General features: G+C 42.6%; 1 protein-coding gene across 7 annotated transcripts in view; it reads left to right on the top strand.

Moving 5' to 3' along the window:
- The first annotated feature begins 178 nt into the window (after positions 1–178).
- Positions 179–26,982, top strand: part of LOC131593011 (protein bicaudal D homolog 1) — a 239,270-nt gene continuing 212,466 nt past the window's right edge. For 4 of the 7 annotated variants that reach the window (XM_058865137.1, XM_058865136.1, XM_058865139.1 and 1 more), the window contains exon 1: positions 180–520. In XM_058865137.1, coding sequence (XP_058721120.1) covers positions 308–520 — 213 coding nt within the window. In that variant the 5' untranslated portion in view covers positions 180–307. Of the gene's footprint in view, positions 521–1,725; positions 1,822–26,982 lie in introns of those variants that run through there. The other 3 variants (XM_058865143.1, XM_058865141.1, XM_058865140.1) reach the window with 2 other exon arrangements.

Genomic DNA, 26,982 nt, shown 5'->3' with positions numbered 1-26,982 from the left:
CGCCTCCCCGGGCAGCGGGGCTTGCCCGCCCGCTCGCCAGCCCGGGCGCCCCCGCCGCCGGGGCCGCCGCAGGGCCGGGGGAGGCGAGCGCGGCCTCGCCGCGTCCCGGGCGGCCGGCGGGGGAGGAGGGGGCCGCGGCCGCGGCGGGGCGGACCGCGCTCGGCGGCGGCTGCCGCAGGCGGCCCCGAGCCCCGGCCCCGAGCCCGGCGCCGCCGCCGCCGCCCCGGGCCGGCCGTGCCGGAGCCGCCCCTCGGCCGCGCCCGCCCCCTGGCCGCCTGCTCGGCGGCGCGGCAGTGCCGGCGGGGCTATGGCTGCGGAGGAGGTGCTGCAGGGCGCAGACCACTACAAGAGCGAGATCGAGCGGCTGACCCGGGAGCTCTCCGAGACGACCCATGAGAAGATCCAGGCGGCGGAGTACGGGCTGGTGGTGCTGGAGGAGAAGCTCACCCTCAAGCAGCAGTACGATGAGCTGGAGGCGGAGTATGACGGCCTCAAGCAGGAGCTGGAGCAGCTGAAGGAGGTGAGCCAGCCCGGGCTTTTGTCTGGCCCCGCCGCCGGGGGCTGCGGGCAGGTGCGGGGCGCCCCCCGCGCGTCCGTGCCCGGCCCCGCGCCTGCCCCTGCAGCCGGCAGAGCGGGGATGCGATGCGCCGGCCCCGGAGCGGCTGCGGGCTCGGGGGTGGGGAGGAGGGCTTTCCCGGGGCCGAGGATCAGCCGGGACCGCGGAGCTTAAGGACGGATTACACGAGATCCTAACCCCCTTGCCCTGAGAAATTTCCCCCGGGTCGCGCTCCGGCTCCTGCCGCCGGCAGCCTCAACTTGTGGGAACAGGCGTTTGCGGCAGTGGGGGGTTCCCCCCGGTCCTACCTGCACCGCATCGCCCGAGGGTTTTTTAGGAAGAGCAAAGGAAACAGTGGGATGAGAGCTGGGCCAACGCAGTGCATAAGGAGTCGGGATCTCTGTAAACAGCTGTCTGCAGTGCGTGAGGAGAGAGACAATTCCTTTTGAAGTTATTTATAGACCCGCTTCATTCTGCCAGTGAGGGGAATCGCTGCCACTGTGTGTGGGGGGGGTATACAACAGTCCTGAGGTCACCCATCAGTGGAAATTAAACTTCTGCGTCATGCTGAAAGGGTGAAATATTTGACTGGAGGGGTGATTTGGGGTTATCTTTCAAAGGTGTTTTTGTAACACTCAAAGTATGAAGTAGAGGGGTGTTACACCTTACCTTTCAGCTCTGCTAAACTGACTCCGAAAAATCATCACCCTCCCTGTGTTCATCCTTAAGGGAAGTAACTTGAGGCTGGTAGCAGTGCACATACGTGGGAGCCAGGGAAGGGCTGTGTGTGCACACGTATGCAGCACCCACAGCTCTGCACTTCATCTGCTTTTGTACCATCTCAGAATGTCACTGACTAGGTTGTGTAAACAGAAGGTAAAGCATCAAACAGATATTCTCTCAAATTTTGAATGTATCTTTTTGCTCTACAAAAAACCCCAAAACAAATAAAAAACCCTAAACAAATAATAAAAAAACCCCCTGCTATATAGAATATGCAGAAATTCTGTTAGAATTATTGACATTTCTATTAGAAACCATGAACATACTCGATATGGAGGGAATCCACTTAAAAAGCTCAAATTATTTATGTTTATATTCTTTAGAATACTAACTGATGCCCTTTTAGAAGTATTTTTAATAAAATAAAGGTTTCATTTTACTTGCAGGTAAATGAGTTATTCTACAGACTTGGTTCAATGTCCAGAAGAGTTGAGAACGTTATATTTTCAATATGAAGAATAAAGCTGTTTTTCAGAAAAACCTATTGATCTCCTTAAACTTGATCTCTGCTTCCCTGCCCCCCTGGGTCTATGGAGTAGGTTCAGGACTTTTGAAACTAATAATCACAGAGTGAGGGATAGAGGTACGTAACTTGGCAGTGGCATGAAGGCTGTGCTGTCTGAAATGACCTGACAGTAACAGAGGAACAGATTTAAGAGGGGAAAGTGCAGTGCAGTTTCTAGGGAAAAAAAAAAATAAAGAAGATGAAGGAGATAAGCAAAGCTACAGCTAGCTGTTATCCCACCATAATCATGTGTGAAAGAAGACTGATGAGAAGCCAGGATGACACATGGGTGCACATGGCCACAGATAGAAGAGACAGTGCAAGGAATCAAGTTGAAATTATGAAACTAGAGGGATTAGTCAATGCAATTAATTGAAATTAAAGATGGGCACAAAGTCTCTTCCTGTTTACCTCCCCTTGAAGTCAGTGGGATTGCATGCTCTGCAGCCCAGAGTATCTCCCTTGGGGCTGTGCCAGCCACAGTGTGGATTCTGAGGGGATATTCATAAAGGGAGGAACAGAAGAAATCCTGTAGCTTGCCTGATATCAAGCTAGAGTGGAGCTTCTCCAGTTCCCAGTCCAGACGCAGGGCTCTCAATTCCAGAGCTCTCCTTAGCAGCAGGTAGGGAATTTCCATCCCCCACCTAGGCTGCAAGCAATTGTTTTCTTGCTTTTAACCTTTCTTGCTTTTAACCTAGCAGAAGCCACACTGATTCTTACTGCACATACACCCTGTGAAGGAGAATTTTCTCTTAGCCCTTCCTGTTGCTGTAATCTGTTTTCTAATACGTCTGTGTTAGCACCTCCATTATGACAGCTCCCTCAGCACAAGTCAGACCTGTAATGGTGAGACACAGCAAATGGTGCCTCTGTCAACACCAGTGAGACGGAATTCAGGTGGTTCAGGCAAATTGTCCTGTGGAGTGTAGACCTGGGGCTGTGGGGTTCTGCCTGAAAGCTCTTAAGGGGGCAGAGAAGTCCAAAGACATTTTTGTTCTGGTAAAGCATCATCCAAAATGTGTGGAGGAGGGTTTTTTTGTTCTTACTCTGGCAGGCCCTTGCAAGAACGTGCTACCCAGTGGTAGGACATCAGATGCCAAGACTGACTGACTAACAGGAATCTGCTTTGATCTTACTTCACTGCATTTCTATCCTCTTTGAAGCCATATTGGGGCATAGGCTTCAGGTTTGTGCTAGAATAAGTTGTTTGTTCCCAAAGAATAGTAGGTGCAAGAGGGTGGCCAGGATTATGTTAGGACAATTGCCCTTCCTTCTGCAGACCTTCTCTGAACAGATTCAGTTACTGGGGTCAACATTTTTTTGAGTCAAGTCTTAATTTTTGAACAGTTTTATTATTGATTTCTTGTGTTCTGTTGTTAGGACTTCTTTGTATTTACTACTCAGTTGAAAAGCCGCCTATCTTTAACTACTCAGCCATGGTTTGGCAGACTGGGATCTGAAGTCTTCTCCCGTCCTCCCTGGCTATCCAAAACTCCAGTGGACTTCAGCAGTCCTTTTCCATATAAATGGCCATACCTCAGCTATATAATAATTTCCATCATTGGAGAGTGAAATGGGAAACTAAAGCCATTATAGGATGTTGAAATAAAAGCAAATTATAATATATTACATTAAATATTAATACTTGTGTACAGAATAGATGCTATCCACCCTGCAATATGAATTGTTTTAGTAACCTCTGATGTTTCTTCTGCTATGTTCAGAGGTCTCTATTTAGCCCAAGATTTTGATGTTTTGGGCCGTGAGATAAATTTATGTTGCAAAACCACTATTGTTATTTAAAATTTAATAAATTTTCGTAGGATTTGGGGTGTTTGGTTTTTTTCAGTCTGAAAATTTTGTTTCTCCAATCAATTACATCTCAATTTAGTAGAATTTTGGATCTTTGGTGAAACACTATAGTTTTAGGGCCCCTGTTCAGAATGTTACTTTAGCTGATGTGCCTTTTAACCTGCAGTCCATAAAGATTCAAAGACTAGGACTTGTTGCTATTAGCTGTGGGATTGAAGGTAGCTTGTTTTCATTGTCTTGCTGACTTGGGAGTTTAATTACCATCATATTTTCTGTAAAACATCTTCCAGTGGTTTTATTGTATCTGGTCTTACATGTTCACATTGTGTTTGCTGTAAGAATAATGTGCATTGTTAGTTCTATTTATTTTAATGGAAGTGTAAAATGGCTTCATATTGATCTTCTTGCCTGTTTGCTGTAGCTGTCCCTGCTGTAGCATGGGAGTCTGTTCCATCCTCAGCCATTCCATGATTCTCTGATCAGCTACTGGGCACTGGTGGTCCATAAAGTTTTTAAAGCAGGGAAGGATCAGTCACCTCTGCTCATGATTAAATGGGGATGGAAGGCTTTGGTGTCCAACTCTGCAAGAGTTAGACCTGGGAAATCCTAGCAGAGGTTTCTCTTTGGGAATCAAATCATGAATGTGGCAGGTGTTCCTCTCCTTGACTCCCTCTCTGACTGACTAATTTAGGCAATATCTCACATGTCTTCTTGGCTTTTATGTATTTCATTCTATGGAGACAAACTCTTCTGCTAGGTTGCACATGGCACTGGCTGATTTCCAGGCAGTTTGGTGCTTGCTTTACTTAAAAGCAAGTTATTCATGGTAAATGATTGGAAACCAGGCTAGTGGTGAGTAGCCCTGTCCTTGGTAGGTGTTCTTTTTCTTTACCTCACAGAAATGTTGTATAAATGATTATGAAGTGTTTACTCAGTTTACTAAAAGGGCTTCCAGAAGTAATTCTTGGTCTGTGTCTGAGAGGATTTTTATGAGGAGTAGAGCTGAAGGTCGCTCTGGCAACTTCTTTTCTGTTCTGCTCTTCCTTGCACTGTTTCAGCACAGGTGACTCAATCTCCATCTCTCCTCTCTTCTGAAGTGATGCTGCCCCTCCAGCTCCCCCACTGTTCTCCAAAACCTTTCGCCTTCCTGCTACTTGAATCACTTACGCCTCTTCCATCTTTGAAGTGTACCTTTGGTGGGATTTCTCTGGATCCAAAAAAGTTGTAAGAGGGAGAGACTCCTCCCAAAAAATATCCCAAATACAGCCCTCTTAAATGTGCATTCTTATACACACCTGTCTACATCACAGGATGCTTAGGAAAGTGTGAAGCGGCTCATAAATCCCACTGAGATGTTCTAAATTCTCCCCAGAGCTGAATGTGTTCCAAATACAGAGCTTGGGAGCTGTGAACTGATGCCATCTCAGTATATCTTTACACCTCCTTCCAGTGACAGCGTCTGTGGGCTTGTGTTGGATGAGGCATCTCATCCTGATCTCACCACATCTCACGTCCTTGGCACCTGCTGATGTTGTGTCACTCAGAAGGGCCATACTGCCCAACACCCAGCTCAGAGATGAGGACATGCAGTTATTACAGGCTGGGGACTGACTGACTGACTGACTGACTGGGGGTCAGGCCTGTGGCAAAGGATTTGGGAATCCTTGAGGACAGTAAGCTGAATGTTGGATAGTAATGTGTCCTGACACTGAGAATTCTAACTGCATCCTGGACCTTTAGCAGCAGAAGCAAAGCTGGTAAATTCAGAGAAGTGATTATCACTTTCAAACTGGCAATTGTTAAACCACGTCTAGAAAACAGCATCCAGTTTGGGCTCCCTTAATACAAGAAAGGCATGGATAAACTGGACTGCATTCAGCAAAGAACCACCAAGATGGTCAAGAGCTGAAGCACTTGCCCTGTGAGGGGGGCTGAGCTTGTTCAGTGTGGAAAGGAGAGGGCTGTGAGGGACCCAGCATCAGCCTGTCCATACACACAAAGTGTATTGAGATGTCACAGCCAGGCTTTTTGCAGAAGTGCCCTCTACCTCTAGTTGGAGGCCTGTCACTAGTGGTGTCCCCCAAGGGTTAATACTGGGTCCAGTATTGTTTTAATTTATTCATCAGTGACTTGGATGAAGGGGCAGATGCCTCCTCAGCAAGTTCACTGCTGACACAAAGCTGGGAGGAGTGGCCGATCCCCCAGAGGGCTGTGAGCTCTTCAGAAGGACCTCAACAGAGATGGGAAAGATGGGTGCAGAGGAACCTTCTGAAATTCAGAAAAGGCAAGTGAAGGATCATGGGGAGGGATAACCCCATGCTGGGTTCTGACCTGCTGGGGAGCAGCTCTGTAGAGAAGGACCTGGGGGTCCTGCTGGACAACAGGCTGTCCATGAGCCAGAAAAGTGTCCTTGTGGCAAAGAAGGCCAGTGCTGTCATGGGGTGCATTGGGAAGAGCATGGCCAGCAGGGAGGGGATCCTGCCCCTCTACTCAGTCCTGGTGAGGCACATCTGGAGTGCAGTGTCCAGTTCTGGGATCCTCAGGACAAGACATCCAGGAGAGGGTGACGAAGATGAAGGGATAGGAGCATCTCTCTTACAAGGACAGGCTGAGGGAGCTGGGTCTGTTCAGCCTTGAGAACAGACAAATGAGAGGGGACCTCATCGGTGTCAATAGTACCTAAAGGGAGGGTGTCAAGAGGATGGATCAGGCTCTTCCTGGTGGTGCTGAGCAATAGAGCAAGAGGAAATGGGCAGAAATTGTTGCACAGCAAGTTCTGTCTTAACATGAGGGAGACCTTCTTTACTGTGCAGGTGACCGAGCACTGGGAGAGGTTGCCTCCAATGGTTGTGGAATCTCCTTCCCTCGAGGAAGGGAGGTTGAACTAGCTGACTTCCAGCTGTCCCTTCCACAGCTGTTCTGTGGTTCTGTGAAGGGTGGGAAGACCAGAGATAAGTGACATAAATTGAAACTACAGAGGCTCAGACTGAATTTAAGGTAGATCTGTTTCCCTGTGAGCACGGGCAGTCCCACAGGTTGCCCAGAGAGGTTGTGCAGTCCCTTTCCGTGGAACTTTTCAATCCACAACTGGGTACAGCCCTCAGGAACCTGGTCTGAGTGCAGAGCTGGTCCTGCTGGGAGAGGAGGTTGCACTGGGGGAAAAAGGGGGCAGACAGCAAGGGGCCTTGAGCAGTGCAGAGCCTCTTAAGGATGCCCACTGTGCATAGTTAAATTTGGTGCCGGGTTGCTGTGAGTTACCCTATACACAGTAATGTCCTGCCTGGAAATAGTGACTGTCAGCAGGCCCACAGCCTCACTTCGTGCTTGAATTTCCTTTTCTCTTGCTTGTTATTAAGTCTGCAGTGACCTGGGGTTACTAAGGGCGGAGTTTGATGTGCTCATCTCTCAGCAAGACAATCCTACATCTCCCTCTGCCATTCCTGCCCCTGTTCAGGCTCTCAGCTGAGCAACTGTTCATACTGTCACAGCAGGGTAGGAAACTAACCTCAGTTAAAAATAACCGAGGAGGGGTTGTTGCTGTCTGTAACCCAGATTGGTTTCATCATCTGATTCACAATACCTCCCAGTGAACTGTTTTACATTTGCTAAAAGTCAGCACGAGGAGAGGAATGAATGCAGAGGGAAGAGGGGGACAGGATGAGCTGCTGTACTGATGTTACGAGAGATGCTCATCAAATTGCATAAGGATTGCTTCCTCCAAGAGGAAATGAATCCTGTGCATTAGCCTTCAGAAAACATAAGCAGCTGGGATCATGTTAGAGGAACTTAGGACTATTGTTGGAGCTTTGGCCGCAAGGAAAGAAAAATGTAGATGAACCTTTTGGTTTTTTTCCCAGGGACCTGTATTCCCAGTTGCTCTCAGAAATTGTGTTGTATCCTTAGCAGCCAGTTCAGATGAACATGCAGTATTAGTCCTCCTATAATAGCCAGCCCTTTAGCAGGAATGGTCAGCTTTCAACGCTGGGGGCTCACATATTCACAAAATAAATCTAAACAGACTTCAGTTTCTTTTCTTCCAATAGTTAAACTATTTTCTTCATTTTACTTTTTCATCAAATAAATCTCTTTCTAATCTGAGCAGTTCTGATTGTATCAGTCATCTGGGTTGAACTCCTCGGAGATAAATGGAACTTACAACTGGATTTTATGTCATGGAAAAGTAAATTTTCCATAGATTTGCTAGGAAATATTGAATTAATCTACCAATCTAATCTAATCTTTAATCAAATCTAATATGACTGATTGAGGTGTTAATGGGTGAGCCAGACATTAATATTATTAACTACTTCCTGTGTAAGGCTTACAAATGTAAAATTAGGGGTCACGGGAGAGATTTTAATCTGAAGGTCCACATCTGTTTGGAATTAGGCCTTTTTGTAGCGGATTAGAAAATAAATAAGTTGCTATCATCTTTTCACCTTCCTTTAGGTGAAATACTTTTCCTTCCCTTCTGTGTTGCCTAGTGGGTTTTATTCCTTAGGTTGTGTATGTGCAGTCTGTGTGCACAGCAGCATTCAGGGCGAACACCTGGCTTTATTGAAAGTGCAAGAGGGGCAAAACAATGGTGGAGAAAATAAGATTTGGCATAAAACAGTAATTTGTGAGCATTCATCATGGTAAAATGAGGAGCATTCTCAAAGTCAGATAGAGTGAATTTGCACCTGGGCAACTTTAATATACCTTATGTAGTTGGCAGTTGGAGGAAAATACATGCAAGATCATATGTTTTTCTGGCTGTATTGAGTACTTCTAGAAGAGATTTCTTCTTGAGATGGAATGTGTTTTTTCTTCAGTACTTCGTTCTCCCTTATGTTTTTGCATCAGTGTTTTCTCCATTTGGACAATGAGAGTAAAATCCAAATCACCGCTTGCTCCTGCTTCCCTTGCGTCTCTGCTGCATTGTAGGGCTTTGCCTCTGTTATAGCTTTATTTCCCTTCCCTCTTTCTTTGATACCTGAGGGGGTAGTGCTTAATTCAGTACAATTCTGTACTGTACTTTTTTTTTTTTTTTTTTTGGGAGGGATGATTTTAAATTATAATGGCAGAGACTGAAAAGCATACATTCATTTCTGCTGAACTGTCTTACATTTGTTCCATGACTTTCATAGCCCTCTTCTTTCTTAATTTCCTTGAGAAATCCAAAACACTCATTTTATGTGGGAGGAGAGAGAGTATTTTCCCAATTTAGAGGAACTGATATAGTGTGTAGAGACATGAATGTGCCCTTTGTCCCTTTATCACTTGCATCGCTCACAGCAGATAATTATGAGGAGAAACCAGCAATTTTTTGTACTGTACTGTGAATGCAGTCTGTGAGTACAGACCAGCTACAGATAGAACTAGCTGGAACTAGGCAGAAGGTGAAAAATGTGCCTGAGCAAGGGCATGTGCCTAAAGCTGAAGTAGGCAGTTAGAAATTAAGCTAGGTTACAGGTTAGTGTTTTGTTGGGTTTTCTACTTCTCTGCAGAGGGTGATATTAAAAGTAATTCTGAGGTTATAGTATTTGTATTTCTAAATTTCTTTCACTGTCAAAGTTTAATTAACTTGGTGGTTAAAAGAAGGAGCAGGCCACTGTCCTAAATCTGTGGTTTTGGGACAGACCTATGAGAAATCAAAAGGCTTTCACTAAGACTGAAATGTCTCCAACCCCATTTTCTTCATCTCTCTTGGGGTTCCTTCCTCTCTGTCTGCAGCCTCATTCTCATTCTTGTACAGTGTTTGTCTCCTATTCATGATGGTTTATGTACTTGTACTTTTTTTTTTTCAATCTTTGCCCTATATCTTACTTAGTGTTCATTTGCTGCTTTCTGAGATGCTGAACTGAATTTTTTATATTAAAGAGCCTTTTTGTCATTTTGTGAATATAAGAAATCTGTCAATTTTTGGCAGACTAGGCCTTCCATACTATGCTCAGATATTGTAAGGACATGAGGGGTTCCTAGAAATACTTCAAAATGTTGTTTTAGCACAGACTGAAAATGAAACAACCAAGGATTTGTCCCTTATGCTTTGTAGCAGCGTCACCATTAAAGTCATCCTTGGAAAGATCACTTTTTGGGAAGCTTTAAAATTGGATTGGCTGTGTGGATGCATAGAAAGAATGCATTTCCATAAGGCCTTAGGAAACGCAACCCCCTTTTTAAAAAAAGAAAATATTGTATGATTTCTGGAATAATTTGTTTAAGCCCAGACAAGACAACTGATGCCCAGGGAGGTTAGGTAATGCACTCAGACCTTTTGATCAGTGAGTAGTTCTCTAGCAGTGGTAGAGACAACACTGTGCTTTGCCAAGAAGCATGAAAGACATCCTCATTTATCAGTTAGTCACCTTTCACTTCAGTTAACCACCTCTGGGGACATTCCAGCTGAATTACGTAAATTTCACTTCCTGGTGGTTTGGGTTTTTCTGGTGTGTGTTTGTTTTTAATTCTGTGATATCTCAGAGCTCACAGGTAGCAGGGGCAGTGCTGTGCATTTGATTTATACTCTGTTAGCACCAAAGAGGCTTTCCTTGGATGCCTTAGTCACTCGGGATGGATTTAAATGTCAGTGTACTGAGAATGAACTGCAAAGTTACGTTTATCATCACTGGCTAATGACTAATTCCCACGGAGGGAAGCTGGATGCTGCTAACAGCTGCAGTTTTAACTTCTGTTTTGGATACTTAGAGGGGGAAACTGCTCCTAGTAGTTGTAAAGCTCAGATAGGAAGACAGAAGTAAGCTTTTAAGGATAAAGATTGGAATTTGGGTCAGGCAAAGGGAACAGGTGGCTTGGTGAAATAATTAATTTACAAAAGCTTGGCTGTTGGCCAAACATGAACACAGCATGATTTGGATTTTGTCTTCTCAGGACTGGAGTATTGTCTACTCACACCCACAAGGCAAGGTGCAGGATGCCAAACTGCACTGAATCCTGGCCCTGCTCAGGAAAGTAGAACTCTCAACCTTTTGGCATTTGAGTGTTAAGAGAACTGGAGCATTTGGTCTGGAGGCAGATGGAGAGTTCACAGTTGGGTTAAAGCATCTGTGTAGTCATTGCCTCTGGTTCTCGGTTTGGTGGGTAAGCAACAACTGTATTGTCCAACTTCAATCTGTGACTCTTTCTATTAAGTAAGTGCTCTCAGTAGCTTGTAGCTCCTATAATAAATAGTATCAATAAAGACAAGCTTGTGGGGCTTTTTTTTTTTTTCAGGTGAGTAGGAAGAGTTTTGCTCATACCCTGAATTCCTCATAGAGTTTTTACAGAGCATTAAAAGTTTGCATGGTTCTGGATAGTTCCAGGTGACTGCACAGCAATGGCAAACATGCAGAGCTCACCTGAGTTTAGTTGAAGGGAACATTTGCATTGTCCTTTGTTTCTTTGATAACTGCTTGCAATTGCCACTTACAAACAGTTAAGAAAGGTTGGATTTAAGTATTCCATGTGAAGAGTGCTATCTCTAACAATATACCCTCAATTCAGGGTTGTGCCTAAGGGTAATTTCTAGCAAGTATGACTCGAAGACCAGTGGTGAAGTCCTGCCTCCATGGGTAAGTCAAAGATAAAAGGGGGAAATGATTTATTGTTGAATCTCTGCCTACCACCCACTGTCAAACAGAACTGTCATCAAGATGCAAATGATAAAATGTGTTACAACCTGAGAATTCAGATTTCTTCCCACCAAAGTAGGAAGAACTGGCATAATTATAATTATTGTGTTTCAAGCATGTGATCTTGTTCTTGTAGTTTAATGAGCTGTCATAACTCTGCTAAGCTGCTGTGACTGCTCATGTGCATGCACTTGACCAGCCCCAAATGTGTAAGAACAAGGTGAAAAAAACCCCACAACCAAACACAGAACACAGCAGAAATCTGAAGGAAACAGTGTTCAGCTGACATGGATCTTCTATCTGCAGTAAGCTAAAAATGTGCACTAGATCAATTTCTAATCCATAAAATCTTGGTCATAAATCTGGGTCTTTAGTGACAAATTTTAAAGTAAATTGTAAGGATATGGTACCAAGGACTCCTCTGGAAATAAAGTGTATGATAAATAACATTAGAGAAGAGAAACAGAATTTAGATGGAATATAATTGTGTGTGTATACCAATAAAGGAGATGGAGTCTCATGGCATTGTTAGGAGTACATTACTTTGGGCATTAGGTAATTCCATTTCTTGGGCATTAGGTAAGCTTTTAATTTCTCTGCCAGATAAAGGCTGATGGTTGCCATCTGATAATAACAAAACTTTCACTTAAGATCCTGTAAGCTCAACTGTGTAAAAATAGTAGCAAATCTGGAACAATACAGTTGAGGGACTACATTTTTTCCAAGTGTGCTGAATTTAATGTTACAGTTATGCTGTAGATTCTTAGATGCTTTATTCACAAAATGAAATCCATGTGAAAGTATTAGAAGCAAATTATCACATTTGGAAATTTGTCCCCAGAATCTGTATTTTATATTGGGAAAAATTTGGTTTGCTTTATTAAGCAGGCTGAGCAACTTTGCATTGAAAACTATAGACTTCTTTTTGCCCGCATACTTTGAAATTACAGATCACATACCTGAGTGATTGTTGTGATACACACATAGTCTCTGGGCTTTAAATATTTTTGCTGTAGTTATTTAATGCTGCATCATTATTTGTAATTTAAAGTATTTTCTGTGTACTTGCTAGTGGAGAGATGTTTATGCAAGAATAGAAAATGCAGTGATACCTCGATTACAGTTTTAGCACTTGTGTTTGAAAAGTACTTTACTCGCAGTTCCCTGGGCTGACTCAGAATCATGCCTGTGTTTTTATGTTTGTTGAATTTGCTTTTGTAGCAGATTAGACTGATGGGAAGACACTTGAAATCAGACTTGTTTGGGTATAAATAACCCTTTCCCTGGGTATAACAGGAAGAGTTGCAGGTGAAGACCATGCTGTGCTCACTTTTTATTCTATAAAGGTCTCTCAGTTGCAAGATATTTCTTGAAATGTGGCCCCTGGTTTCTTAACCAGTGAGAGCTTGAGTTAGGCACCCCCAGCTGATGCTGGGCCGGGTACTGAGAGCTCAAGGATGTGCTTGTTAAAATCTTCCAGTCTGAAGAAGCAGGTTTGGGAAAGGGGATCCTGAATTCTGCCCCAAAACCTTGTACCAGAGATTCTTCTCCTGCCATCAGTTATTTTTGTAGCAGAAAGTAATCCACTCCTTGAAAAGGCATCCAGAATCCGATAAGCAACACTTTTAGGAGCCTGCAGTCCAATGGTTTGTGCTGTCTGTGGAGAAAGGAGTTGCAGCTTTGCAAGTGACAATGTAATGAATAGTCAAGCACTTACCAGAGCTCTGGCACTGGATGGATGCAGGGAAAAGCCAGAGGGAGTGAGTCAGCATGACCTTGGCTGCTGCCAGGGGGATGAGTATCACATCCAGCCCTCCAGGGGCACTGACATTGGTTGGGGTCTTTAGTGCAAAGAGACTCTGGTGAAATAAAATCTGCTGGAATGATTAACCACTACTCATGTGTGTGTCTGAAAGGCGTCACTTGCACACAGAGTAGTGAAAATATCAACTTAAGCCAGTTGTAGTTATTCAAAGGTAGTTTTGTTAGTTAGCAGGTGTAGTTCTTTGTTACCCTGTGACAGCACAGGGAAAGCAGAAACAGCCTGAAAATTCAGAATGCTGCTGGCTCCATGAGCTGCAGTTTGGCACACTGAGTCTCAGCAGGATGGGATCAATTGTTATTTATTGCATGACAGTAACACCTGGGGATTCTGCGATGCCTGGCACAATGAGTTGCAGGCGTATAAATAGAAGATTAGAGATTTTACTGTGGAAATGGGACATTGTCAGGGATTTGGTATTAAGGAATAATAAGTGCAATTCACAGATAAGTAATAGAGGTCCCGAAGCTTTGATGGGATAGGTTGTTCAGCCATAATTTCAAAGGAAATCTGTGACTAATTCACAAGGAAAACACGGATTTTTCTCAGATTTAGCCCAATCCTTTATCTTCCAAATCCTTCCATTTAAAAAAGCTGGTCAACCAGAAAGCCAAAGCAATCAACTGCCCTGTGCTCACTGACCAGGGTGTGCACTGGCAGTGTTTCCCTCTGGTGCCAGGGTGACCAGTAAGGCCATTTAGGAATGGTGTTGTGGTAGTTTTGCTACTTTATCACAATCAAAACTAAAGGAAAAACGAGGATGAAAAGCTCAGATAAAACTTTCTGGTTTATCAGTTCATTATTTAGCAATGTTTCAAAAGCCCTTGTCCTTAGAGATCATCAACATTTCATCAGAGCACCTTGTCCCCTGTGGACTGTACCGTCCCTTTGTGGTCCCCCTGCCACATACTCTGCTGATCAAGAGCACGTGGAAAGTACCTGGGACCCTGGAATACATCCCCATCTCTCACCCTGAGCTGCCCTTTCTGCTTTTCTGTTCCCTCTTTTGGAAGCTGACTGCTCCTGGCCGCCATCCCACAATTTGTTACGGTCTTCCTACTCCTTCCCACTTATCTCTTCCTGAAGCACAACTCTTCTCTGCTGGGACTGAGATTTTCACATCAGCATTTACTAATCCCTGCAGCTGGTTGAAATGCTTGGTTTTTCCTTTGCTCTTTCCATACACCTAGCTGTTCATTGCTGGTGGGAGAAACCAAATTCCAGGCACCTCTCCCTGCAAGGAATGCATCTCTCCTCTCCTTGCTTGCTGTCTGTGGGTAGCTTCATCCCACAAAGCATCCCTTGTTCCTATTGCTGCATGGGGAAAAGTTAAGTGACAGGCTTTACTGTAGTGAGATCCAGCATGTGGGATGACCTTTACAATGGGAATATGTGGGAAATCTTCATTTAAATCTATGAGGTGTGACTTTTGCAGTTCTTTGGGAATTCAGGCTGGCTAAAATCTCATGTTGAGCACTAGATGAGGCTTTTTGCAGAGCTGGCAGTGGTTAATGTGGAGCTTGGACCAGGAGTTTGTAGAGGGCGAGGTCCTTGGGGCAAGGCCTGCCCTTGCCCTCCTGTTTGTACTGAATGAGCACAGTGAGCCTCTATTCTTGGCTAGGACAATTAGGTTCTATGGCAATATCAGTAATTAATAATAAAATGGGGCCTCTTCTGTAGATGGGCTACTGGAAATAATTTCCTTCTGCAAGTTGCTTCTCTAGAATGTGGTTTTGAACTTTGAGATCCTGAAAGAGATAATCGAAACACAAGCAGCTGTCACAAACCTTTAGCTCTGTTTGTGTAGGCAGTGGTGGAAAATCACAAAACTAAATTGTTGGATGGTTCACTGGTTTGTGCATCTTTTGTTGTAACATCAAGCTCTTATGCAATGGACCCCTGTTTGATTAAAGACTCTTCTCACTAGTAATGGGTCTCAACTGTCCAGATTTTTAATAAGGTAAAAAGAAGCAAAGCAAACTACTGATCTCCTGTTTGCTCTCACCCAGTTCATGTATGGCACACACAGAATCAGCTGTGCTGTGCTGTACCAGGGTGATCCAGCAGCTGCAGCTGCAAGAAGTAGGCTCTTCTTTCCAGATGTGGTGTATGAGATGGTGGTGGATCTGAACCCTGCCTTCACCCATGTGCCATCTGGGGCCGAAAGGTGGGATGAAGCATTTGGTTGCTTTGTCACATCACAGTCCTTCAACAGCTGTTCCTCATCCCCTTGGCAGCAGGGGTGGCATCTGGCCATGGAGATGGGCTTCTGAGTGGTGGGAGCACAGTGCAAGGAACAGTGTGACACGGATCCTCCTGTCCACATGGCTCGTCGAGGTCTGAAGGCTCCTCCTGTCCATCTTCTTTCCCAAATGTCAAGGAAGCTGAACTGTAGAGGCCTTCAGAGACTTCTTTCAGAACTTTCTTTTTATCCTTTGCCAGACCTCTGCCAAAAAAGATGGCAATGACTCTGAAATTTAAATTTAGGCATCCAAGGGTACGTTATGCCTCCAGATTTTTTACTATGACTAAAAAGAACCTTCTTCCTTCAATGAGCACAAAACTGACATTTTAAGGAAGCTGACAGCTAGGGTCGTGATGGTGAAGATGACTTACTGAGAATCTCACAATGTCAATCATGATTCAGGGGTTTACAGTACTGGGCTCCCACTAGGCAATGCAAGAATGCAAGTATCCTTGGTAGGTTGTATCTAATGGGGAGGGCATTTGTCCCTGAATTGATTTTTAAATTCATGTTCTATTTCTACTCTGGTAACCATAGTAATTACACTAGAATCTTGTGTTTTAACATATTCATGCCCAAAATGTCTTCTGGTGGTCAGTTTATTTTTAAAAAGATCATGTCATGGCCTGCAGCCAAAAGTACTGGTGCTAATACAGAATGTGATTTTTGTCTGTTTTCACTAGGCATGCAGAGTCAATTACAATGAATACTTTTTCAGGTTGTTTTTTTCAATAAAAATATTGGACTCCATGACAGCACTGTGAATTATGATCTGAATTCTCTCCTGCAGCACCTCTGCTGAAATCAAGAGAATTATGCTGGCAAAGAAGTTGGTTCTTCATAGTGTCAAGTCACACAGCTCTGACAGTGATTTCATTATGGCATTCCCAGAACTGTAAGGTGTTTTGATGGGGGGACTTGGCAGCAGACTGGAAGCACTGGTGGCTCAGTACATTGTGCTCTGCCTTCTGAGTCAAAAATGACCTGGTGTCTTTGCAGTGCAGTTTCTAGTTCGGTTTTCTTGTTAATTTTATGAGATGTAAACCCCTCTGTTTTCATGAAATTATTGCATATTACTTTTTGAAAAGAAAAATTAATATTCTTGGTGCTTTTTTTTGGGGGGGGAGGAATTTAATATCAAGATAGCTACCATTGGCTGCCTGGTTTTACAGAGCTGGTAGGAGAGACTAATCACCTTTGCAATCAATATCCTTCAGTCAGATTTGGTCATAATTTGCCATCAAGATGTTTCAAGTACCTCCATAGGAAACAGGGTAAGAATTACTCCTTGTTTGCCCTGGATAGTTAGGCCTAAATTTGTGTTTCTGAATTTGGCTTGCCTTCCATGCTGAAATGCAGATGACCTCCAGAAGTCTTTTACTCTTCAGCTATGGTTTGAGTCTGAGTCTAAGTACAGGAGTTCTTAAAAGTGGCTTAAAAACTCACAATTTACATATGAAATCCATGGAGGATCTTTGCATCTCTGTTTGAATTCCCTTATCACATCCAAAAAAGTGAAATAAAGGAATGTAGACCAAGAGGTCAGATTTATGAAAGGAACATCTCACCAGACAAGGCTGCACACTGGATTGTCCCCAGCAGAATTCACTTTTAACTCTGGAACACCTCCTGAGCTAGCTGGAGCTGGGATACTGGTGTTAGATGAACACAATAAATTAATTGGTTTTGTTTTTATGAACCCTTATGAACTAAGGGTTTGTTTAACTGTATCTTTGATGGAGAGTGCTGGGTATGTTACTTTTCCTCGTTATGCAGTAATAAGTATAATGTAAATATGAAACTTGGACATATGCAGGCCTCTTGTCCTACAGGAACAAACAGCATTAAGTGGGCAGATAGATACCCATGGACCAACAGGATCCCTGAAAGCTACATCCTTCCCTCTGAGATACACAGGGTCTGCCATGGCTGTAATTTGGGTTGTTCTGTGAGGGCTGTGAACCACAACTACCAAGACACAAAATAAACAATGTTGGTTCTCCTTCCCTCAACAAACAACAGTAAATAAACAGCAACTCCCCTATCTTCTCTGTCTCTATGCACACTGATTTATGGGAGTATTTAAATGTCAGTGGGAACTGGAATGAGACGGCATTTCAAACAAATGTAAAAATCTTAGTTTGCAGCAGTCCCTGTTGTATTTGTGGTCACAGTAACTTTGGCCGTAATTTACAAGTTAGGCTTGCATCTCTAACTGACTGAAATGAAACAGTTTCTAAATTAAGCTTAAAGCAATTTAAAATAAATTGTGTTACTGCCTTTCAGTTCCAATGGAAGCCTTTTTTATTTCCCAGGCTATCAATTCTGTGTACATACCTGTGTCATTCAGAGTCGGTGGGTTTCTACCTTCTTTGTAATAGCAGTACAAAGGAGTTTGAAAAAATATGGGGTGGGGAAAAGGTTGCTGTAGGTATTAATTTCTAATTAAAATATTTTTCTATCTTCTGCAACAGTTTTTATTTGTTTGTTTGTTTTATTTGGCCCATAATGATATAACACATTTCAAAAATATTTCCCGTCTTTAAATACTTTTAGAGAGTTGTGAATGAAAGTGAGCTGCATTGCAAGACTATTTCCTAGGATAGTCTTCATAAGATGTGCAGGTAATCATGCTCTATAATGGATGCAACAGAGGACAAGAAAGCAGCAGAAAAATTTAGAATTGGTAAATTGTGCTGCCTCTGTCAGCATCAAAAAGAGCTGGCTTGTTTCCTGTGTGCTAAAGTTCCCGTCCAGAATAATCTAATCAGTTACAGGCTTTATAATATTGACATTTTAGTGAAGCATGGCTCTGTAAGCATCACATTTCTGCATAGTGCTGCATACCTGTAGTAATTACCACGGCTTAAAGAAGTCTAGTTCATAATTTATGAATAACACAGATGTTCCCACAAGTCCTGAGTGATAACATCTTTGATTAGAGCTACACAGGCATGAAGAAGCTCATTTTGAATTCACAGGCATTCAGTACTGAGTAAGGTGACAGTTTTAGTGCCAAACATGCCATGAGACAGGAGAATTTGTATATATGTGTATGTGAAATCTGCTGGTGGCTTCTGCTGCATTGCGGGGTGCCTTGCTGGAGATGAAGCCATCCATGTGCTGTTAGGGCTGGGTCCCCCATCTTCTGCATGCAGGAATAACTAAAGAGACATTGAATTTTGACAGCATTTTTCCCAGGGAGAGCACCTCAGGATAAGAGGTTGTTTTGGAGAGTCTGAAGAAAACCAGTCTGACCCAGTTTGTCTGCGCATTTGGCGTTTACAGGAATGAATTTGCAGCAATTTAAAGAGACCAGGTAGTCTCATTCTCCCTGAAGTCACACCATGAGAGCACAGGAATAACTAATCCTGCAGTCATACACATTATTCCTGCTGTTGTTTTACCAAAATAAGGGATTACTGCCTTTACTTACGGACCCTTACTTATGGAGGTCTTCCTCATTGCCTCCACTGCTGATTGTTCTTTAATGCAATTCTGGAAAAAAATCATGTGAAAAGGAAAGTCTCCAGTCCTTAACTAAAAATTTTCAGTCATTTTGTGTGGAAAAGATATATGTAGGGGATCCTTTTTTTTTTTTTTTTTTTTTTTTTTAATGTTCATGGCTTAGCAACAGGATCAGCTGTGAAGTAAAATAGGCTATAAAGTAGAAGGCAAAGGAAGTAGGTCTCGAGGGGCAGAGATGTCCTGTGGTTACAACAGAGAAGTCATGGGGATTCTGATTAAAAAGCTACAGACTGATCCTAAGTAATATTCAGGGAACTATTTCCCTGCCTTAGTTTTCACACCACAGTTCCAGGGTTGGTAACTGCTGCTTTGATCTGTATGTTTTCAGTGCCATGCAAAGTAGAGAGCAGCTGGTTTTGAAAGCTTCAGGCAGTCTGTCTGCTTCAGCTGTGTGTCCCTGAAGGCTGGGCCAGCTCAATAAGGGCCAGCTGACAGCACAAGAGCTGTGATTAAGCTTTGGCTCAGGGTCTGCTATGCTTATTCGGAAGGTTTTTTATGCTTCAGGGAGATTGAAACAAATAAACAAACAGCCCTCCCGTGCTTGCAGTGGAGAAATGAGATAGACCATCTCCCCAGCTGCCTGCTCTGCTCCACTTCAACCCAAAGCGGTGCTGCCGGGCAGGGAGCAGCACTCCTGGGCGCCGGCTCTTGCTGCAGCTGAAAATGGCTTCACACTAAAGAAGGGGACTGTCAATTTTGCTGTCTGAGGGGCTGCCAGCTGTTCAGTGCTGGGCTTTTGAGGAGGTTGTGCTGGTTAGCTGTGCCTGCTGTAAAAAACGAGATTCGCTCTCCTGTTAAATTTTAAAAGGTTTAATAAAGACAATAAGAGATGGAAAATAAAGCAAAGAGTAATGGCCGGGTGCCTTGGTGCACTGCCAAGATCACACCTGGTATCTTTGGAATACTCCTTTTATCCCATCCTGCTGTGGGGGTTTAATGCATATTCAAACTTTCCCAAGAAGTATTTTGCATGGCCACTCCCTGGTTCTGCCTTTTTAGAGCACATGCCATAGAAGTTTGATTTCTTCTGGTCACCATTTTATTTGGGGTGGGGTTCCTTCCTCTGCAAGCGGTCAGTGCTGATAACAGCCTGGGCCCCATTGTCTTGTCCATTGGGGGTCATCTTGCTTTGTACAGAGGGACACAGCCCTAACATTCAAAATTCCTCTTGACCTATGCTTAAAACTCGCTAGCAGGAGAAAAAGAAAAGACATAGCAAAAGCATATAACATATAACATTCATCTTAATACTTGCAAAAAAGCCAGTATTACGATAGGAATTCACAGCACCGCCCTATAAAGCCCCATTTCCCCCTCAGAGAAGGAGAGCGCTCATGGAAAGTGGTTGACCTGGCCTTTCCTTGCAGGTGGCTGAGAGCCAGGGCAGTGGGGTTTAGCTCGGCTGGGGTATCTGGGGAGTCTCTTTAGGGCTGTGTGTCCTGCTTACCTTGGGAGGAAATTTTATGTTTTTATCAGTATGTATTTACCTGACTTTGTATTGTTTCCCGTGTGGTTGGAGGTGCTGGCTGTGGGAGCGGCCTAGTCACCACAGCCTTTCTCTTTGCTGTGTGTCCGTCTTGGCTGTGTGAAATGTGCTGCTTCTGCTGGTGTCTCCTGAAAGGCACCGGAGAAGTCTCAGCCCTGCCGGGGTAAGTAAGGTCTTAAATAATGCTGTTTCTTCTGTTCTACAGCTTTGGTAGCTCAGCAGTGGGACTGTAACTTGGGGGTGGTAACTGAGCTTCTGAAATCCCTTTTTCTGAGGCTGTGTGGGAAGGGGCAAACTCTGACTTTCTTATCTGTTGGGAATGGTATTTAGAGAAGTCAATTTTTTTTTCCTTGTTAGCTCTCCCATAAAATTCTAAGCATAGAATCCTAAAATGTCAAAAATTTTATTTCCTTTTCTGAGGGAAAGAAAGACAACAGTGGAAGAGAAGACTTGGTAATTTCAGCACAAAATGATGCTTTTATTTTGGCTGTAGTCTGAGTGATCCCCTGGGCTAACCAAGTGTCAGATATGTGATAGAATTGAAACAGAGATTGACTTTCCTGCTTGTCAGCTAACCATTTAGTGATGTTTCTGTGTCAGGTAATGCATGAATGTGAACATTTGTAGCCTGCTCTACAGGACTGAGTGTATGAAATGAAATATTTTGATGGTGTTTCCTTTCCCTGCTGCATTCTCCTGCCTTAGTCTGATAAACGAATTCTGAATTCTATAAGGTGCTGGATGGGTTGGCCAAAGGACTTGAGTTCAGTGTTAAAGGTTTTGGGTTGTGTATCTCCTCTTGCCTGAAAAAGTTTCTGGATGCAGCTCTCAGTTCATCATGGATGGTCTTCAAAGAGATTTGAAATGATGGTTTAGGGTGCAAAATTTGTTACAGACATATAGTAGCCTGGTTTTCAGGCCTCAGCCTTTTATGTTCTGTTCCATTTGTTTCTGCCTACGTGTATATATAAAATATGTAAGGTCCTTAAGGATAGCACAGGCTGTTAAGTTTATGATGATTTCTGTGAAATAAAACAGAGTTGAATGCTTACAAATATTTAGGGTTATTGCCCAGCAGCAAATCTCTGTGCTAGTGGCTCTGATTCAATGGAAATTGTGTTGAAAAGAATGATTCTTTTGCAGTCACATTAGCATATATTTTTTACTAAAAAAAAAAATCTTGATAAGACAGGACATTCCTAGTAGAAATCATACTGCCAGGTTATGATTTTATTTTAGTTGCCATTAATTAGACCTGTATTTTAAAAGAGTCTATAGGGAAGCTTGAAATTCTAGTCTTGTCCTTACTACTTGCCTGGATGGATCAAATTGCTAATAGAAACTTAAAATGCAATCGTTGTTCCAAATTATTGTTTAGGTTTATATGTCAGGGGGCACTATGGAGGCCATTAATACTGGAGGTACAAGTTAAATGTTAATTCATACTGGTTTAATTTCTATTGTAGCAGGTCTTTGTAAACAGCAGCTAGCAGGAAATTTTTCTAATCTCTGGCTTGACAGCATTTCAATGTTGTTTACTGCATTGTCTGAATTTTTTGCTGCCTCTCAAAAGATGAGAGGAGAGTTTGTGTGCTCAGTGTCAGCTTATCATCTTGTCATTCTTTTCAGGCTACAGATGTATATGTTCAAGGGCTCTAAGAAATGTGTGGATTTTTGTGGGTATGACATTGTCTAGGGTTTTTTTTTCCCCTTTTTTTCCTTAATTGTAGCTGTATCCCAAAGCTCAGGGACTGGAATTAGAGAGCCTTCCCTGCATGGGTGCAGAAATGTGCCCTCAAAAACAGGGGACAGTTGACAGAAGTGGGCTTTATGGATAAGCATCATTTCCATGTTTCAGACCTTGCTTCGTTTAACTTCCTCTGATCAAAGAGAGACCTCTAGCATGCTCTTTTTTCAAACTTGTAATACCCTGTATCTGTCCTTTGAAATGATCTCTAAGGATCATATAAAACATGCTTCTTGCATAGTTTTAAATCACAAGTAATTGCTGATGCATGTGTATTGTCTCTCCTTTCTTCCTGCTGTGCCATTTTAGTCTCTCTAATTTCTTGCTCTTTAGTGGTGTTATCCTCTTTTTCCAATTACTAGGATTTTCTCTCTCAAGTCTCTGGAGTAAATCTCTGGAAAACTGCATCATGCACAGCTGTTTAGATTTTCCAAAATATTTCTTTGGCTTGTATTCAGACACTATTTAAGTGGCAAATAAATTAATGGGATTGTTTTAGAAGAGGAAATGTTTCTTCACTAGCTATTTTTACATACGCAAAGGGGTATTTAAATTTTTGTGTTTGTCTTCATGGGCTCTTATTGAAATAAGCAACCATGCTCATGCTTCTGTCTTTAATAGTGTTCCATCCTGTCATGAAGCTTCTATTCATCTTGCTCACCGTCTTCCACCCAAATGTTAAATTGAGTAGCCTTTGGGGCTCCCCCCTTACCTAAGGTTGAAGGAGGGACAGACAGTTGGACTGCAAGAGATCACTTCTGGAAGTGCTTCTGCTGTGAGGAGCTCCTGGCTTGTTTAGGGTGGGCAGGAAACTTTTAGATGACTTCATGTTGGGGAAGATAAATCCCATCTGAAGTACTTAGAGCTGCACTATTTAGATTTGCTCCTGGCTGGATGAACAAATAAATTCATGGAGTGCAAGGGTTAAAAAGTGCTTAGGGCTTGTCTGACCTGAGGAGTAAGAGCTGGAGTATAACTCTCCTTTAGCTTTGTGCTGAGCCCTTTGGTTTGCATTTGTCTTGTGGGCATCTTGTGAAAAGGCATCCAGTCTGCATGGGAAGAAATTAAAAGGCAGACTTGACTGTTTCCTTGGCAATTAATTTTAGTAGTTAACTCCCTCTGGTTAAAAGCTCCATACTTAATCTCAGATTTCAGTGTGTTTGGTTTAAATTTAAATTATAGCTGAAAATTTCCTTTTTATATGCTTTGCTTGACTAAAAAGCCTCAAGGACATTTAAATTTCTGCCAGAGGTAATTTTCTTATTTCCTTTTTCTTTTTATTTGATGTTGTAGTCATGTCATCCAGCTATCAGCTTTCACCTCCAAAACAGAGTGAGCTTCTTATCCTCAGTGCTGAATTTTCACATAACCTTGAGACAGAATTGTAATTCTCTGCATCATCTCCTGATTTTTTGGTGTCCTTTTTATGTGAGTTATTGGAACTCTTGCTTAATCCTACATCTGTGCAGTTAATACCTTGCTTGGGGATAAAAATTGCATTCTTGCTTCCTAATTTATTTCTATACATCCAAGGATTATGTTTGCTCTTTCCTGACAAAGAATCATATAGAGACTTGTGCTGACTTGCTCATCCTCTACTATGTCTCATTTCTCTTCAGAGCTTTTGTAGCTGCTGACGTTATTCATAAAAATACTGAAGAGTGCCAGACCTGTGCTTTGTTAATTAGAAACAGTCTCTGCAGCTTGTAGTCTTCAGTAGGAAATGGTGGTGAAAGTTTAATGAAAAAATGTGCTTGACCCTGTGTTTCATCTCTTGTTTATTATCTGCCTGCAGTTGATGCAGTTTTCCCTGGATAGTACTGTAAAATTGAGGAAAACTGAAGATTTTTTTGATAGCTAATTTCCAAGATTTTTACATTGTTCTTCAAAAGAATGAATTATGAAGAAAATAACTGCTTCATATCTTTCAGATGTTATGGTATGAATCTTGCAGTAAAATCTTTCAAAGAGCAGCATGAAAAATACTTATATCTTCATTCTTCCTCGATCTGTAGCTGCAGATAACAATTTTTGGATTTTTTTTTTTTTTTTATAATATTGTAAAAAGGTTGTATGTTGTTGCGAATTCTGAGGTTGCAGAGTTTTAGTAATGGTACACAATGAATTAAAAAAAATGACCAACAAACCAGCCCTGTAACCTCCTCCAAAGTAGTGGTGTATTTATCGACACCATGATATCACTGTCAGTGTATGGCACTAAGTTCATTAACTAAGCCAAGAGAGGAAACAACTTTTTGGGTACTAATGTACTTCTTAACCAAATCCCCTTTAAGATGGGGGTGGTGGTGTGTATCTAAATCCATGTGTTCATAGAATATGTTTGAATGTCAGTCTAAAATAATGAACATTATATGGGCCTGTTTGGACAGAAAAATTCAGTTTTGGGAATGCTGAAGCTTAAATCAGAACAAATCTGAGCTTTCTGAGCAGTTCAGTTTATTTAGCAGGGAGAGAAAATGTCAAATGAGCCAATGCCATCATGGTTTCATCACTCTCAGGTGATATGAGAAGTCTGAAGTCCTATACTTCAAAATTCAACAAAATGCCAGTGCTCTCCTCTTTTATTTTCCTTCTCTTTTTTTTTGTTTGTTTGTTTGTTTGTTTGTTGTTTTGTATTGTTTTTGTGATTTTTTGGGAGTGGGAATCACCTTTTACTGATAAGGAGAAAAGATGGGTTGAGGGTTGAAAGAAGTTCTGGCAGCTCTTTAATGAGCAACTTTGTGAACAGCAGATGTCTCAGTGCTCTGAAGATGCAAAAGTAATTTTTCATTGGCACCATATATCTGTCTAAAATCAAACCTGCCAAGTTAAAAATTATGGTAATTGAATCACACTTTCTTAAGCAGCCATTTTCTGTTTTTCTTGGAAGTGAACTGGAACATGACTTGCATTGTATTTGCACTGAACTCCTTCAGTGCAATGTAACTTTTCAGTTTCCTCTAATATTATCCCCAGCCAGTTTGGGTACTTCAAATTAATGGTTATGGTAACTCAGGTGATTGTCAGGATGCTATCAGAGTGTGAGTAGCACCGCACTGACATAAACCCTGCACAGGACTGGGAGATTCATGTCCTTGGAATCACAGAATGGTTTGGGTTGGGACTTTAAAGATCATGCAGTTCCAGCTCCCACTGTTGTTTAAAGCCCTTTACAGCCTGGCTGTGTATGCTTCTGGGGATGGGGCATTCACAGCTTCTCTGGGTAACCTGTGCCAGGCTCTCACCACCCTCACAGTAAAGAATTTCTTCTTGACATCCAATCCAAACCTACCTCCAGCTGAAAGCAGCCAACCCCTTGTCCCATCACTCCACACCCTTGTAAAAAGTCCCTCTCCAGCTCTTGTAGCCCCTTTAGGCACTGGAAGGTGTTCTAACATCTCCCCAGAGCCTTCTCTTCTCCAGGCTGAAGAACCCCAGCTCTCTCAGCCTGGCTCCATAGCAGAGGTGCTCCAGCCCTCTGAGCATCTTTGTGGTCTCCTCTGGATTTGCTCCAGCAGGTCCATGTCTTTTTATGTTGGGGGTCTCAGAGCTGGGTGCAGTGTCCCTCATGGGGACTCACTAGGGTGGGTCTCCAGACTATGAACCAATGGTGAAACTGAAATGTATAACAAGACTCAAGCTTTTTGTATGAGAACACTTAAATTTTATTGAAATAGTTTTTGTAATGTTGGATAAACTGGAAGCTGAGAGGAATCTCACTTAAAGAGAAAAATGTGTTTTCATTTGGAAACAATTTTAAGTACACATTTGATTTTAGCAGCAGAATAAATACATTTGTACAGGCAAGCACGCAGGTGTTAGGGTTGGAATTCTGTTGAAAAACCTTTTTCGAACTGATACTTTTGTTGCAATGTCACTGCTTACCCCTCACCAGCATTACTTTTCCTAGTCATACTGTTTTCTCCCAAGAAGCCAAGGAAAGGCTGCAGAGAATCACCTGTCCTTGCAGGTCATCAGAAAGTAGTTTTTATCTTGTTATCACAGGAATTTCATTGAGGCATCTGTCCTGTTTCAGGGAAGTTAGTCTGGAGAGGGGTGTGTAAGTTTGTACTATCTACTTTGATACTTAGAAAACGTAAAAATAAGAAAAGATGCTGTGCATCTTGGATACAGAGGGAAGAAAGAGGAAGAATCTTATTTAAGTTTAGCAGACAATTTTCTAGGCTAAAAGGCTTGTGGCCATCATTAGTCAAGCTGTAAGTGTACTTGGAGAAGGGTACAACAAGCTCAATCTTCATGGAATTCCCATTTGGATATAATGAAGGCATAACAACTCCATTGTGCTTTCTGTCAAGGGGCTGCACAGCTGGAAAGGAATGATAGGAATAATTTGGCTCAGATTCCAGGGGAATTTTCCTGTAAGGAGCTTGGGATGGAAAAATTAATTGGAAAGTGCCAAGAGCACTTTGAGAAGATCTTTTCTAAATGACTGTTTGCACAGGAGCAATTGCTTCCTTGCCTGAGTTGTAGAAGGGAGTAGAAGCAGAAATAAATCTGTAGAGTTTATGAGCCCCTGATTATTTACCCCTTTGAGTACTGGCAGTTCTGTACTGGGATAGCTCAGATTTGATAGTGCAACCCACTAGATTCATATGCAGGTGCAATTTAGCCTGTGAGTCTAAAGATAACTGCCTGACTTGTTAACACAATGTGGAAACCCTAGTATGTTTTGAGCTCTGTAGCTAATGAGTTTTGCAATCAGACCATAATTTAGATCACATAAATATGTTGTCTTGTAGGTATTTTTGTAGGATTTTTTTGGTTGTTTTTTTTAGACCTAACATTCAAATCTGTCATTAATTTAAGCACAGCATGTTAACTTGAACACTGTTCTGTATAGGCTGTAAATGGTTATTTGCTAAAA

This window comes from Poecile atricapillus, chromosome Z, assembly GCF_030490865.1.
Source record: "Poecile atricapillus isolate bPoeAtr1 chromosome Z, bPoeAtr1.hap1, whole genome shotgun sequence".
In the NCBI taxonomy this organism is placed as follows: Eukaryota; Metazoa; Chordata; class Aves; order Passeriformes; family Paridae; genus Poecile; species Poecile atricapillus.
This window is presented reverse-complemented; position numbering and strand designations above follow the sequence as displayed.